This window comes from Gambusia affinis, linkage group LG18 (assembly GCF_019740435.1).
Source record: "Gambusia affinis linkage group LG18, SWU_Gaff_1.0, whole genome shotgun sequence".
NCBI lineage: Eukaryota > Metazoa > Chordata > Actinopteri > Cyprinodontiformes > Poeciliidae > Gambusia > Gambusia affinis.
Genome location: NC_057885.1, coordinates 8,361,276 through 8,375,862, shown reverse-complemented (window position 1 = coordinate 8,375,862; position 14,587 = coordinate 8,361,276). Strand labels below are relative to the sequence as shown.

General features: G+C 39.5%; 1 protein-coding gene across 3 annotated transcripts in view; it reads left to right on the top strand.

Annotated features, from left to right (window-relative positions):
* shroom4 (shroom family member 4) overlaps positions 1–14,587 on the top strand; it is a 75,084-nt gene that overhangs the window by 21,418 nt on the left and 39,079 nt on the right. For all 3 annotated transcript variants that reach the window (XM_044097019.1, XM_044097020.1, XM_044097021.1), the window contains one exon: positions 6,591–6,742. In XM_044097019.1, coding sequence (XP_043952954.1) covers positions 6,591–6,742 — 152 coding nt within the window. The remainder of the gene's footprint in view (positions 1–6,590; positions 6,743–14,587) is intronic.

The following is a 14,587-nucleotide window of genomic DNA, read 5'->3' as shown; positions in this document are numbered from 1 at the left end:
GGATAGTTGGTAGTAACCCCCTCACCACATACAAACACTGAGTTTATGTTTCATTCCCAGTCCTTAGCCTCACTCTGGAGAAATCGCCACACATAGAGCAACTCCAACTTGGGGCAATAAACTCCCCTGAACGGTCAGTGGAAATAATGACGAATTTAGGAGCTGTCAAAACAGAAAACGTGGGGAATAACCTTCAGAGCTTTTTGAAAGAAGTGATAGTGAATCCTCCAGCTCCTCTACTCGTGTTTCTGCACATATTTGGGGACATGGTGGTTATTCATGGGAGCCCAACAGACAATAGCAGGGGCACAAAGACCCCTTTTGGCGGCCGCCGTCATGTCACGGTTTTCATGTCTTCATTCAGAGAGAAAGTCTTCAGATTACTCTCAAGTGTTTTTCTTTCCTTTTTTCGTCTTCACCAGTCGTTTCCATCGTTATGTTCAGAGAGAAATGAATGACATCAGTGTTAATTTTGACTTGTCTGGTTAACTGTTTACTCACTTGGCAGTGGGTAACAAGGCTACGCAGAGCGTAATTTCCTCAGATGTTGGTGTTGCGCACGGCTGTAATAAATAGGAAGTGGAGGTTGAAAAACCAGCACTGACCTCAGAAAGCCTCAGAAACATGAAGAGAGATTTTCAGGAATGTGTTAGTATCGGGCAACTTCTAATTGTCAACTAGCATTGACGACGTTACATGGAAAAAGCCAATCAGTCATCCAAGGTAAATGTTCGCTACACGAAAACTTGCTCGGCAGATGTGTTTCATTCTGCCTTTAAGCTAACATAGAAACATTTTGTTAATGAAATTGAGGAAGTTATCTCGAATTTTGACATTTCCATCAACCTTTTCTAATCCGATATGTCAAAATACGCATTGACGGAAACACGGCTACTATGGGGCAGAAAAGTAACACTGATCATCATCGACCAAGAAACCTGATTCTTCACGAGTCAGGAAGAATGTGTAGGGACCCACTGACAGTAGCTAATGGATACAGACCCACATTTCCGCCACCTGAAAGGCTTCATGCCAACTTTCATCGAATGAAGCACCCCAACCGCTTACCCTCGCTGTTACTGTAACATTAAACCAAGTCATTTACATAAAATCTATTCTTTTATGTTAACGGGTCTCGATTATTGGCCTCATAGGCAAGTCCAGTTCCCACAGCGTGACTGTGTAAACAGATAGTGTTACTATGACGCAGGAAATACAACCACACATACGTGAATGTGACCTCCAAAGCATTTTGTGTTGCACATTTATTTGTCTTGTTCGTCGTCTCCATCAGATTTCCACAGACAGCTGTTACTAACCTACAGACCAAGGCTGATCACTTTTACTAGTCCGTGATAGAGATTCAGAAGACTCAGGGGGGTTTTTTTGTGTTTTTTTTTGTTTATCTACCTACATATTCCCTCCATCTTTTCAGAAATTGGCACTGCACCACGACACAAAGCCTCAAAAAGCAGCTCCTTAAATCTAAATTTGAAAGGGTGTGTCTGATGTGTGCATGTTTGAGCGTACAGAGAGGGCATTCTTTCACGTTTCCCATGTGCCGGGGCTGACCTCACCCAGTCTGGACATCCCACGGCACAGACAGCAGCATGGCACAGGCTCACACACACACCTAACACTAGGCAGGCAGGCACATTGGTCAGGTCATTTGCTTATTTTATGTACACTAAGAAGAAAACCTTCTTTCACCAGATGTTAACGTAAAAAAACAGAGGTAGGCTGGTACTTATCATCCTCTGTGATTATTTGGCACACGAGTTGTTTCTGTGCTTTGTGTGCATACAGTTGGTGTATGCTCTGCTTCGTGACTTTCTTTTGGGGGGGGTTTGTTGTAGGGGTTATTAATGACACATGAATGAAAGCACACATTGTTGGCTTCGGTTAATCTGTATCTTTGGCTGTAGCTTAAAACTAAGACTTGTCCGATTCAGATCTGTATTCATTTCCAAAAGGGCAATTCATTTTTACAGCAAGTCATAGTAAAAACAACAACACACCGACAATTAATATTTAACTAGAGGGCATGGCACTAAACTACTGCTTCGAACGATGGAGGTTAAAAGTGCTGGTAAGACTAAAAAGTGAGCAGTATGTAATGGAGTAAATACATAATATTTAAAGTTTGAAACCCCTAACTTTGAGACAACAACACATTTAGCCATTTCGTCCTTTCCTCGTTGATTCGTTCAGACATGGTGGAAAGTCATTGTAATGTCACTTGAAAGTTTGAGGAATATTTTATGAATCTTGAAGGAATCTTTAAAGTGTACCATCTGTGTGTCTTGATCCACAAGGAGGCGATAATTCACCTAGTTGCTAACTAGCGTGGGGCTTTTCAAGGCCAGATTGAGTTTTACAAAACCATCGTAGAAAACTGGAACTGACCGGTCATCTGTCTCCGTTGTTTACAGTTCGCTAGGAGACAATTACAAAGTGGAAACTTTGGCCATTTCTGAGCAAAGGCAATGTGCGTGTGTGTGTGTGTGTGTGAAATAGGGGATTGGAGAGTCTACTAGAGTTAACTGAAAGGAAAGAATCATAATTGTGATTATTTTGGTCAATACTGTCATTAACATTGTGCATTTCATTCACAATAAGCAACAAATTTGTATCTGTTCCAAATTGGTGTCGACTCTTTGTTTTGATATGACTCTTTGATGATGGCACTTTAAAGTTAATTGAGCATGAACTAAGGTGCTTCACTCACTTTACTGCACTTTGCTTCAAGTGTAAATCTTTGTTTTTTTTTCCCTCCAGGGGGTCTTTTGTGGGCTCTAGTGCCCCTTATATGACAGTAGGCTGACAGGAAACAGGGAGAGAGAGGGGGAAAACATGCGGCAAATGTCGCCGCATCCGGGAATCGAACCCGCGACGGCCGCGTCGAGGACTCAAGGCCTCCAAACGTGGGTCGCGCTATCCCCTACGCCCAGTCCTGGTGGGCAATCACCAGGACTGGGTGATTGCCCACCAGGACACCCAGGTGTAAATCTTTTAAGGACTGGAGTTTCAGCTACACTCTGTTCAGTTTACTCTTACAATTATTCTTAGTTTTACCTAATTCTGGGACATGTTTAGACACGGTGTTTTCAGTCTGATTGTTTACTAAATGAGTTGTCTTTTTTATTTTCTTGATCAGCGTTTAGTGAAATAAATAAACACATTGTAAAAATCTGATTGTCTTTCAGAAAAAAAGTTTTTTTAAAAAGATGTTTGTGATCTTTCAAAAACAATGTTGCAAATATTTAGTGGGCAATGTTTACAACATTCAGCCAGGAAATGGGTCAGGGAGAGGTGGATAGGACTGTCATTTTACTAGAAATATTGATATTATAGCAATATTTTTGCTTGAAACGCCTTTCTGTGCCCTCACTGTTCTAACTCAGGAACTTGCATATTTAAAGATTTGAGCAGCAAATTCTGAATTTGCTTTGCAAATGTTTTCCCACACCTTGAACGTTTCAACATTTTGCCAAATTTTAACTAGACTTTGATGCGTGTTATCAAGGCTTTGTTTGACAGAAAGCAATGCACAGTTCTGAGACTGAAGGACGATGATGATTTCCAACTCCTTTCAAAGAAAATTAAGATCTGGTGCAACCAACCGCCTTCTCGACTCACCTTTTGCACCTTCCGAGTATCAAGACACATTCCTGGATCCGTGAGAAAGGAGTGTCCAGCTCTGGAAAGTTATATCAACACATTTCACATTTTTCCCCCTTCTCTCTCTCTCTCTCTCTCTCTCTCTCTCTCCTTTTAATCTAAGACTCCTACATTAAATCTTTCTTTTATTACATGTGCCACCCACATGACCAGGAATCTCAGGAAAAAAAGAGATCTCGGTGGGGTCTTCCTGGGTGAAGTAAAGGGCAAACAAGTAAATGGAAAATAAACCAATGACTGCTCATTTGCGGGACCCCACACCGCGTTACGGCAAAACCTTAAAGCGCAAGCTTTTTGTGTGATGCAAGAAGCTTACGTTTTAGCTGCCAGAGTTAATTTTATTTACCGGCAACAACTTTAAGCGTCTCTCTGTTGGAAGTCGGACCTTGGTTTTCTGTCTGGAGGTGTTTGTTGTCGAGCGGCAGCAGCGGCTAACAACTTCCATCCCCTCCAGAGAACGGCGTTTTGGTTAATGACCTCATCAGCTCGCACGTAGGAACATACGCTCCATAATCAACTCTATTATTACCACTCTCTAATTATGCCCCACATGTCTGCATGCTGGGGTTGAGTATATAAAATCCACAGGTGTGTGTGTGTGTGTGTGTGTCGGACAAATTACAGCTCGTTCCCCTGAGGTCGTCTCCTCCCTTCCTTCTTTCTTCTCTGCCGTTTCCTCTGCCCTCTCTGAATCATTTGTTTGAGCCTTGATACCTTCTGGTGCTGGTTTTACGTCCAGCTCATCCTGCCTCACCTTCATGTGCCTCCATCCCCCACCCCCATAGTTTCGTTTCCGTGGGAAACCGATGGATTATTTTCAGAGCTTAACGGTACATTGATAGTTTTAGCAGGACCGGGAACTGACCCCCTCCTGTGTATTTTGTAATCTTCCACCAACAGAGTTTATTTCGTTGGTGCTACATCTGTTGCATTTCTGCATAATGAAAGGTCATTTTACCACTCTGGTGTTTTGAGGGTAAGTGCGTGTGTGTGTGCGTGTGTGAACAATATTTCACATTATGAGCAGCGATAAACAGTTGTCTGCTGAAGGCCTTTTTGGCCTCTGGTTTGTTTTTAGAGTGAAAAGCTCATTAGAAACAAGTGAAAATAAACACTGTCGAATGCCTTCGACTCAGCCGGAGCCCTTCTTGTGTGTCTAGCTTTAAAAAAACAAAGTGACTGGAAAGAGTTCACGGATTAGAGTGCTTTTTATGCCGCTATGTTTCTTTCGAACTTTGCTTGTTGTTGCTGTCCTCAGTTATAAACATGTTTTTTGTTTATTCCATTTTAATAACCTTACACATTCTTTTGCAAAAAATGAATGAAAACCTTTTTTTTTTTTTTTGTGATACAAATTTCTCAAATGTCTCAACTTTTCAAATGTCTCAATTTCTGAACTTCTGCTAAAATACCAGTGCTGTCGTGTTTTAACTTTTGCACTCCATATTGAGCACAAGTGTTATTCTGCTACTGTTTCATTTTCACTATTTCAACTATATTCAGTCGTAATCAACAAGACATATCAAAACAGAGAGGAAATATTTGTTGCTGGAATGTCGTTGGAATAAGCGCAATGTGGTGTTGATGAAATATAAGGTGTTGCGTTTCTGCATTTTAAAGCTGCTTTAGTTTTTTATTTTTCAATACAAAGCCTTGATTTTGACAAAGAAACGGATTCGGACTCAGTATTAGAAAATTCTCTTTCATTATTGGTATTGATAGGTAGCAAGGTGTCCGCGCATCTTTAAAAGTCTTAAATTTAACATTTAAGACCTTAAGTACGTTAATCACAGGTCTTAAATGTTGTTGTGGTGGAACTATTTAATTTAACATATTCTATGTAATGTTCGTTTTTCTCACAGGACTTTACCTTTGTGCCAAAATGCGATTCACAAATAGATTTTCACTGCGTTCTTTGACTCAAGGTGGTTGCAGTAACTAGCTGCTAATATTCCCTTGCTAGCTAGCTCGAAAAGGTGAAAACTTTATCATCAGTTGTTCATGTTAGACATTGGCTCACTTCTGTCACCAAACCGCATGATTCCCTGTGTGTGTTTCTGTCTTCGATCCTATTTACAATGGTGTTTATAAAGTCTTATATTTGAGTTGGTGCAACCTGCAGAAAACCTAATTGAGACATTCCCAAATGTTTCTTAAAGTGAGTAAAACATTTTGTGGCTGCAGTTAGTTTTTTTTGTTTTTTGTTTTTTTTTCCCCACCAGGGGGTCTTTTTGTGGGCTCTAGTGTCCCTTATACAACAGTAGGCTGACAGGAAAGGGGGAAGGAGAAGGGGTTAGACATGCAGCAAATGTCACTGGGTCCGGGAATCGAACCCGCGACGGCCGCGTCGAGGACTGAAGGCCTCCACATGTGGGTCGTGCTTCATCTGTTGAATCTTCCTCCTTGTTTTTAGTTTCACCGTCTGTCTGGGATTCTGTCTCTTGTGAGTGATTTATGTCTGAATTTAGCCTTGCCTCACACTGCAACACACCCATCTGTTTTTTATTTTATTTTTTATTTTAAACCAGTCTAAAACATCCCAGTAATACATTAACAATTCAGTCCTCACCACTGAGCCAAACACACACATACACACACACACAGACACACACAGAGCTTGTTACGGGGGAATGAGACGGGGTTTGTGGGATGTTTTGACTTGGGCTGTTTTGGAGATGCTCTCCCGGGCAAGGTTGCCATGGGGACGGAAACAGTTTAACTAAAAATGTCTCCAAAAACAGGTTTTAAAGGAGTCGTCCTGACTGCGCCATGGGATTGTTGAAGGGATTTATTTTTTTATTCTTAACAACGAGTTTCTTCTTCTTCTTTTTTTCTTTGTGTGAATGTGCCCTTGTTAGCCTTCCAGCTAATTTTTCCTCATCTGAACCGAATCCCATCTTTGTCTTCAGATCGAGGATGGAGGGAAGGCTGCGCACTGCAAGAGGCTGAAGGTTGGAGATGAGCTCATCAACATTAACGGCTCCGCCCTTTACGGCAGCCGACAGGAAGCCCTCATCCTCATCAAGGGGTCGTACAGGATACTGAAGCTCACAGTGAGGAGGTAAACACGCATTCAGACAACTGGAGCTTTATTCTAATTGTCTAAAAGGGAGTTTTTGGCTAACAGAAATAGATGTGCCGCAGTCACTTTTCTTCTTCTTCTCTTGTGTTGACGTTGACTCACAGCGGTGGGAAAGGAAGGAGGACATGATCGTCCGTTCCCTGTTAGGATTCTGTTTACCAGACACATTGTAAGGAAATCTTAATAGATATTGTGTCAGGTCGGTTACTAACAAAACACATGATGTCGGCTGGGATTCTGTGGTCAAACATTTTACTCTGTGCTCTACAGTTTCCACTTCAGTCCTAGAGGTGGCGACGTTGGACTTGTTTGCTAACTGCTAATTTGCAAAGATAAATTTCAGCCATTTTTCCTGACCACAACCCAATAGAACAGTTTTGGAATGAGCTGAGAGTCGGATCCCCTCATCCAACATCAGCGTCTGACCTCACAAATGTTCTTCTGGAAGAAATGCAGGCGTAGGCCTCATGAACCTTGATGAAACATCCTTTTCTGACAGCCTACCTGCAGTCTGAGGTCTTCAGGCTGTTAATTTGTCTCCCATGGTGCATTTTAGGCCTGGAGCGGATCCAACCGTTCAGACAGCAGCACCAGCGCCAGGCATCTTCTCACCTGGTTGATTCTATTAAAAACTAAATACTGTTTTATTCAAGCAAGCTTGCTGTTTCAGACGTGTTGTTGCGTCTGTTTTTACAGCGTTGGATTTATATCCCTGTTTCATTATGCCCTGTTGTTGTTTATGTGTGCAAGGTTCTTCATTTATTTACATTTCCTTATAGGTTTACAACAAAAGTTTCCAATAGTCGTCGCAACATTTCCCCAAATCTGACCAATCGCCTTAATGTTTTCTGCATTTCCTTCTTTTCTGACCAATCACTGCAGTTCAGCTGAATTTTTGACCGGTCCCCTTTGCTCCCATTCTAGCTGAACTTCCTGTTTCACAACGCCTCTTGAAAACCAACCCTGCAAGAAAAATAGCATGTGTGACGCTAAACGGTAAATTTGGTCTCATTTTAAAAAAACAACAAAAAAAACAAAAACATTTTCAGATGTTCTGTAGGATTTTCTTCCACTGTGTAAATGCAGTCATGGGTGCGCTTCCTGTGTCTGCTGTCTCTGTCTCTTTTACTTTGTTCAGCCATTACAACAGCAGCAGGACAACGATGCAGCGTTTGGAGGGATTATAACTAGATGAGAAAGAAAAATTAAGCTATTTCAGCTTTTTTTTGTGTGTGTTTTTTTGTGAGACCATGTTATGGCAAAAATAAAGATTTAAAGTATTAAAAGCTTTGATATGCAAAAATTTGAAAAAGGTGAAAAACAAAAACATTGCAACAACCTGGAGGGACTGCTCAATAGTAAAATACCAGCTACTGCAAATGTTTACAACCTGCTAAACTAAACAGTAGTGAGGAATTATTAACACCAAAACATAACTGTGTACTCTTTAGCTAATCCCAGTTCAACCAACGAAAACTAAACCCTGTAGCTTGAGGCTGGAAAAAGCTGAACCTATAAGTAGTTTCTAATATGAACTTCTCTTATTATGGGGGATGAACAACTGAATCTCAGTGATGCATATAAATTTGTCCCATGAATTAAATCCTTGATTTAAGCTTCAACTTTTAAACGTCATGGCCGGCGTGTCGTTTAGGTTTTGTTGGATTTTCCGATTCATAGTACGTTTGCTAACAAGTTTGCTTGATACAGGATGTGAAAGTGTGTTTTCCCACTTCTCACATATTGAGCCTCTGTTAATTTTTATGGCTCTGGAAGAGAAACGAACAGCAGGAGCATTTTATATATATATATATATATATATATATATATATATATATAGATATATATATATATATATATATATATATATATATATATATATATATATATTTATTCAGTTGGCATCTCAGCCTTTGATTAGAGGATGTGGGTAAAACCGCCATCGCTGATCTGAGGTCACGTAACAACATTTCCACATTTACAGCCGCAGGTTTTAGATGAGCAGCAGGAGTTTTTTTTTTTTTACCTCTTCCAACAGCCGAGACGTCGAATCAGCGTTGAGAAATGTTTGAACAAATGAAGCTTTTAGGCAGATGCAGCCTAATGCGTTCTAAAGTGTCAAAGGATTTCTAGAAAAATGCTTGAGAAACGGTGGGCGTTGCTTTAAAGTAGAGCGAGAAAGTTGGCCAAAATACACAGCGAGAGCAAGAAACATGAAGAAAACGTGGGTTAACAAACTAAACTGGCTCCTAAACTTTTAATTATGGGGATACTGTTTAAATATTTCCTTACTCTTAGCACATTTCTGCATCAGGTTTTCATCACTTAAAATGTTGGAAACAGAAGCGAACCATGGAGCCTTTGTCCTGATTGAAATTCAGCGCCGTGTGTAAACACATCGTGCCTCTGAAGAGAGAGGAGATAATCCCACCTGGATTAGGTCGCATACGTGATGTAAAAGATTTGATGGATTTTTCAGACAGCCGTTTGGAAGCGACGTCTCTTGATCTGGAATGGGGGTCCGGCGTCTGCAGGGAGGTTTGTTCTGTCGAAGCAGCAGCCACACCAATCTCAAATGATAAGAATCCGCAGGATGAATAATTTGTGGCGATTCAGATGGGATGGAAATTATCCCAGGAATGCTACTAGTTATGATGAGCATGTCACTCATCAGTGTGCTGCAGTCTGGTACGGAGACTGTATGGGACTTTCCTGCTGCTGCGGTGCGTGAATGTGATTCATATTTAGTCACGTTACGACTCCAAACATCATGTTTAATTGGAGTTTATGTGACAGAGCAACACAGAATAGTGATTAATTGTGAGTTTGAAGATAAATTATCTACCGTGTTTTTATCACTGATCTGGGCTTTGACTACACCATTTGAACATTCTGCAGCTCCTGCAGACTTACCTGGACTCTGAGATGATTAACGCTCCCCATGCAGTTTATGCTAAAGAATTACTGTTTTTAAGATGTAAAGGTAAAAAAATAAATAATTTCTTGCAGTTTATGCAAGGATTTTTCACAAAGAGTGACGCTAACAGCGTGAGGACATTTCTTTTTGATAAAGTAACGTCTTTTGGTTGCAAAGTATTTGCTTTTTGACATCGTTACTTTTGTGTAGTAGTTTGATTCTCTTTATTTTAAAGCCTAAAAACAAAAATGTTTTTTTTTTTCATTCAAAGAAATACTGTGGTAGATTTGGTTAAAATGAGATACTTTATTTTGTGTAGCGCTTTTCTTTAATCAACACACTGATGGGAACTTAGCAACTTTATTCACAATATTTTGTGACTTTTCAGTAGGGATGCACAATATATCGGCACCAACATCGGTATCGGCTGATATTAGTCATTTTTATTTAGCGATCCGAAAAATAAAACTGGGTCAATTTTAATAACTAACATTAATTTCTAACTTGTAGCCTTTTGTGTCTGGAAGCAGATGTAGCAGGTTGGTCATGTGTTACTTGAATTCAGTGGTGGTTGTTTTATTCAAGGAGGATAGTGAAATATATCATTTATAATATAGACAATATCAGTACATATTGATTATCGGCCATGAGAGCAATACTAATATTGCATATCAATATTGGCCAAAATTTTCATACCGGTGCATCCTTACTTTTCAGACAAAAAATCAATATTGAACAAAATTGATAATTGATTTTCAAAGATTGGTGATCGGTCAGACAACTGCCATCGGTGCGCTCCTACAGATAACCAAATCTTAATTAGTATTAAGTAGGCCATGCCTGTCACAGTAAGTAATGAATCATTTTTTCACATGCTGAATTAAAATGAACTCAATGATTTCCTTTTACATTATTTACCTTTTTCTGTCCCTCTTTATGCCAAAAACTGGATGAGAACAACCTTCGTTATGGCGGTTTGGTCCCGTTTCTTCCTCTTTTTTTTAAACATAAACAGTTTTTCTGCTTGGACATTTAAAATATCCAGTTTATTAGACTTTAAAGTTAGTCAAAGTTAGAGGATTCTTGCATTATTGTGCCCTTACCACAACATTCCTTGAAAAAGGTCTCAAAAGAGCAACATTATCGCTTATCGCAATAACTTCTGGGACAATTTATCGTCCGGCAAAATTTGCATGTAGGTCAAACTGCGTTGCACTTTGACCTCGGTTTTTTTTTTTTCACAAGTTGTCTCATAGCATGTCTCTGTCTGGCTCTTGAGTCGTCACCATAGCAACAGGACAGCCTCCAGGACGGTGACGTGGGAGTTTTTAGGCCGGCCAGCAAAACAAGCGGCTCGTTGAGCGATGATGAAACGCTCACATGGTGAACTCCTGGCTCTCGTATAGTTTTAACAGTGGGAAAGGCACCTGAGTCACAAACCAGAACTCATTACCGTCTGTTTTAATGACACGGGGGGTGGGGGAGAGGAGGGCATCCATGTTGGAACAAGGAGCTCCATGTTTCTTAACGGGACTTTATAAGAAATGTGAAAAGATATGAGGAGGTATGAGGTGGGTGAGGCAACTCAGGAGTGGAATAAGATACGATACTGTAATCGGTACATCTAAATATCCATTTGAAACTTTCTACACACACACGAGTCATTTTGCTTCTTCGCCATTAGAGGTTGTTATTCATTGAGGTTCTTTACATCCTTTATACTCGGTGTCTGATCTGCATTTTACACACGTGGTTTTATCAAGGACCTGTTGGTTTACGGCCACTTACATTTCAAATGACCAAAGCTTTGATTGAAAGCAGCTTTACGGTTCTGTTTTCAGGCTCTCGCTGGATTTGTTGTGGAGCCTCGAGGAAATTAGCCAGTAATGGCCTTCCTTGTCCTCCGTTTTACAGCTCGCTCCTGAATAAGTGGCCTTTTCAGCTGATGGAGCGGGCAAGAAAAAAAAAGCGGATTTAATTATATGATGTAAATGCAGGGGAAGGAAATGTGGAGCTGGCGAAGAGATGGAATTAAAACAGAGAAGGAGGAAAAAAAAGCTGCTTTGGTGTAAGGTTTCTGCTTCACGTGAGTCGGAGGCAGATCTGTGATTCAAAGTGGATTGGTAGAGTTAAAGTTACTCCTCTAACTTTTCTGATTTTTGTCGGCTTACAACCACAAACTTTAAAGTGTTTCTTTTATTTTACAGCATTTAAAATATCATGCTGTAAAATAGCACGATACTTTAGTATGTAACTGAAAACTGGAAGGAAACTTAAACTGTTTTCCCTTTTCTTAAATGAATTAAATATGAACGTTGAGTGTTGAATTAATATTCAGCCTTCTTTAAGTCAGCACCATTGGAGAAACATTTTGCACCTGATCAAATTAAAACTATTCCACTTGAGGATGCATACATACATACAAAATGTATATTTTTTTTGTTGATTTTAATGTTAGCTTTTGTTCTGAATTTGTTGTTCTTTCATAAAATGTTGGGTCAGTGAGTCAGTGCCAGGTTTCCCCCAGAAGACCTGCTAAGCCCGGTGGTTGGCAGTCATTCATCCAGCGGCCTGTCATGTTTTTTACATTTACAGGAAATCTGAAAATATCACTTGACAACAATGTGTTATTGAAAGATTGATAGGTGATCACAAGTCTTAAAAAGAACCTGGTGGGGGGCATAAGTAAAGCCTGGTGGCCCACCAGGCTCATCATACACCAGGGAAAGCCCTGCAGTGTATTCCAGTTAACAATTACTAAATTAATTGGTGATTATTTCCATAATCAATTCATCATGATTATAACAATTAATCACTTCAGTCGTATTTGAAATCCAATAAAAGCACATAGAAGTTTGACTTTAAAAGGACAAGAAAACATGTAAAAACATCAGGAGCATTTTCATGATCGCTGTATAAAAGGGCAAAACTATCTGCAAGTTTGATTACAGGCTTTCCATTGTTCAGGACATTATTAAGTCTCAAAATTACATCCCATCATGCCACTTGAAGGCTGCCCTCCTTCCTCAACAGTGTTGTTCGTGTTTTACACAAAAAGTAATTTAGCTCTGACTTACTGTACCGTTCTGTAATTCTCAGGCCAAAGGAAGGCCAAAGGAAGGCCTGCAAGCTAAATCTGGCTAACCGCAGGAATTTACTGGCCTGCGCAGCAGTTCAGCGCCGGGTGAGACGGCATTGTGTTTTGGTCAGTTTTTCCTTTTTATTTCTCTACTGATGCTTTATTGGCATTTTAACAAGGCAGCTAAGGAGCAAAGAGAAGCCACACTGGTGTTAACCGCCCTCGTATTTCAGGCAGACCCTTCTTTTAGAGAATGTAGTGGAACCTGACAAACAAGCCACAAAGAATACAAAAACATTTTAGAGTGAAAGCTTCGAGAGCTGAATGGACTCCAGAGTTTCCTTCTTTTTACGCCAGCAGAAAAGTAAACATTAGATATACAATTCAGTTCAGATTCTTTATTTGGTTTTTTATTTATTATCTAAAGGAGCAGTGATTTATATTCTAACATTAACGTCCGGCTATTAACTTGAAAATTTCTTACACTTCTTAAAAAATTTTTCACTTATATTTGTTAAAGATATACAGTTGAGCCCAAAACTATTCATACCCTAGCAGATTTAGATTTTAAAAAAATGGTTGGTAATGGATAGAGATCATCCATCTTTTTTTTTTTCAAATTTTATTTTTATTGAATAATACTTAGACTAATAATAGAATGGATAATATAAATAAATCTCTATATATTAGAACTGTACTATCAGTAATCAATTATTCTGACAATTAATCGGGTGAAGAAATTGGTACATTTTGCAGATTTGTCATTTAACCGCTGCAGTATTTTTATGCAATATTAAACATACATAGAAATGACAAGTAAACAAATAATTCAAATCTTTTTAATGAGAAAATAAACTCTGAAAAAGGGAATGTCTTGAATATAGTAATGCCCACTGCAGTACTTTTCCAATGGAATATTTTCAGATATTTATTTTTTCTGGTGTATATCTGTAAGGGGATAAAATCTCTGGTGGTTTTTGTTCTCCCAACCTGGAAATGTTCCTTCCTCAGTTCTTCCTGTTTTCTGAGACCCTTTGTTAAATCTGTTGTCTGTCTCTGTCTGTGTGTGTGTGTGTGTGTGTGTGTGTCAGCTACTCCATTTGGGCAGCTTTAAACACTGCAAAGGGGCATTCTCCAGCAAATGTATCATTTCCTGTTCCTCCCAAAGTTTTTCCTTGGTACTTCCTGTCCGGCTAATGTGAGCTAAAGTGCTGAAGAAATGCGTTTTGTGTGAAAAGAAGCAGCTTTCATAGGAAGGGAACAAAAGACTAAACAGTTTGTTTACAGCTGCTGATCTGAATAGGAAGCTGTTCTTTTTAACTTGCAGGTGTCTATAACATGAAGGCTGGAAAGGCAGACGTTTAAATAGTTGTTAATAGTTGCTCATTTTAGCTTGAATGCTTTGGGTTTGTCAAACTACTTCTTCCTTTACACCGCTTAAGCATTTCTAGACTCCTATATTTGAAATATAAACCAGAAAGAGGCATGTCAGACAACATACCAGAAAAAAAGAAACACATTTGTAACTTAGATTGTATGTAGCTTACTAACGTAGGTAAAATTTCTCAGTTCGTTTCAATTTGTTTTGCTGACTCTGTGGCAAATATCAAGAATAAGCCAGTTTGACTGAAAATGTTATTAAATTAGCTAACAAAGTGTTTTTCCAAAGAGCTGCTATTGGTCAACTCTGTCACATCTTTGCTGGTTTTTCAATAAGTGACTGACGGACATAGCTCATCTGCAAAGGTTTCGGTCCTGGACTTCTCCATGCTGCTACACTGGGCATAACATTGGTGAAAAAGCTGGTCCAAAGGAAAACAAAACAAAA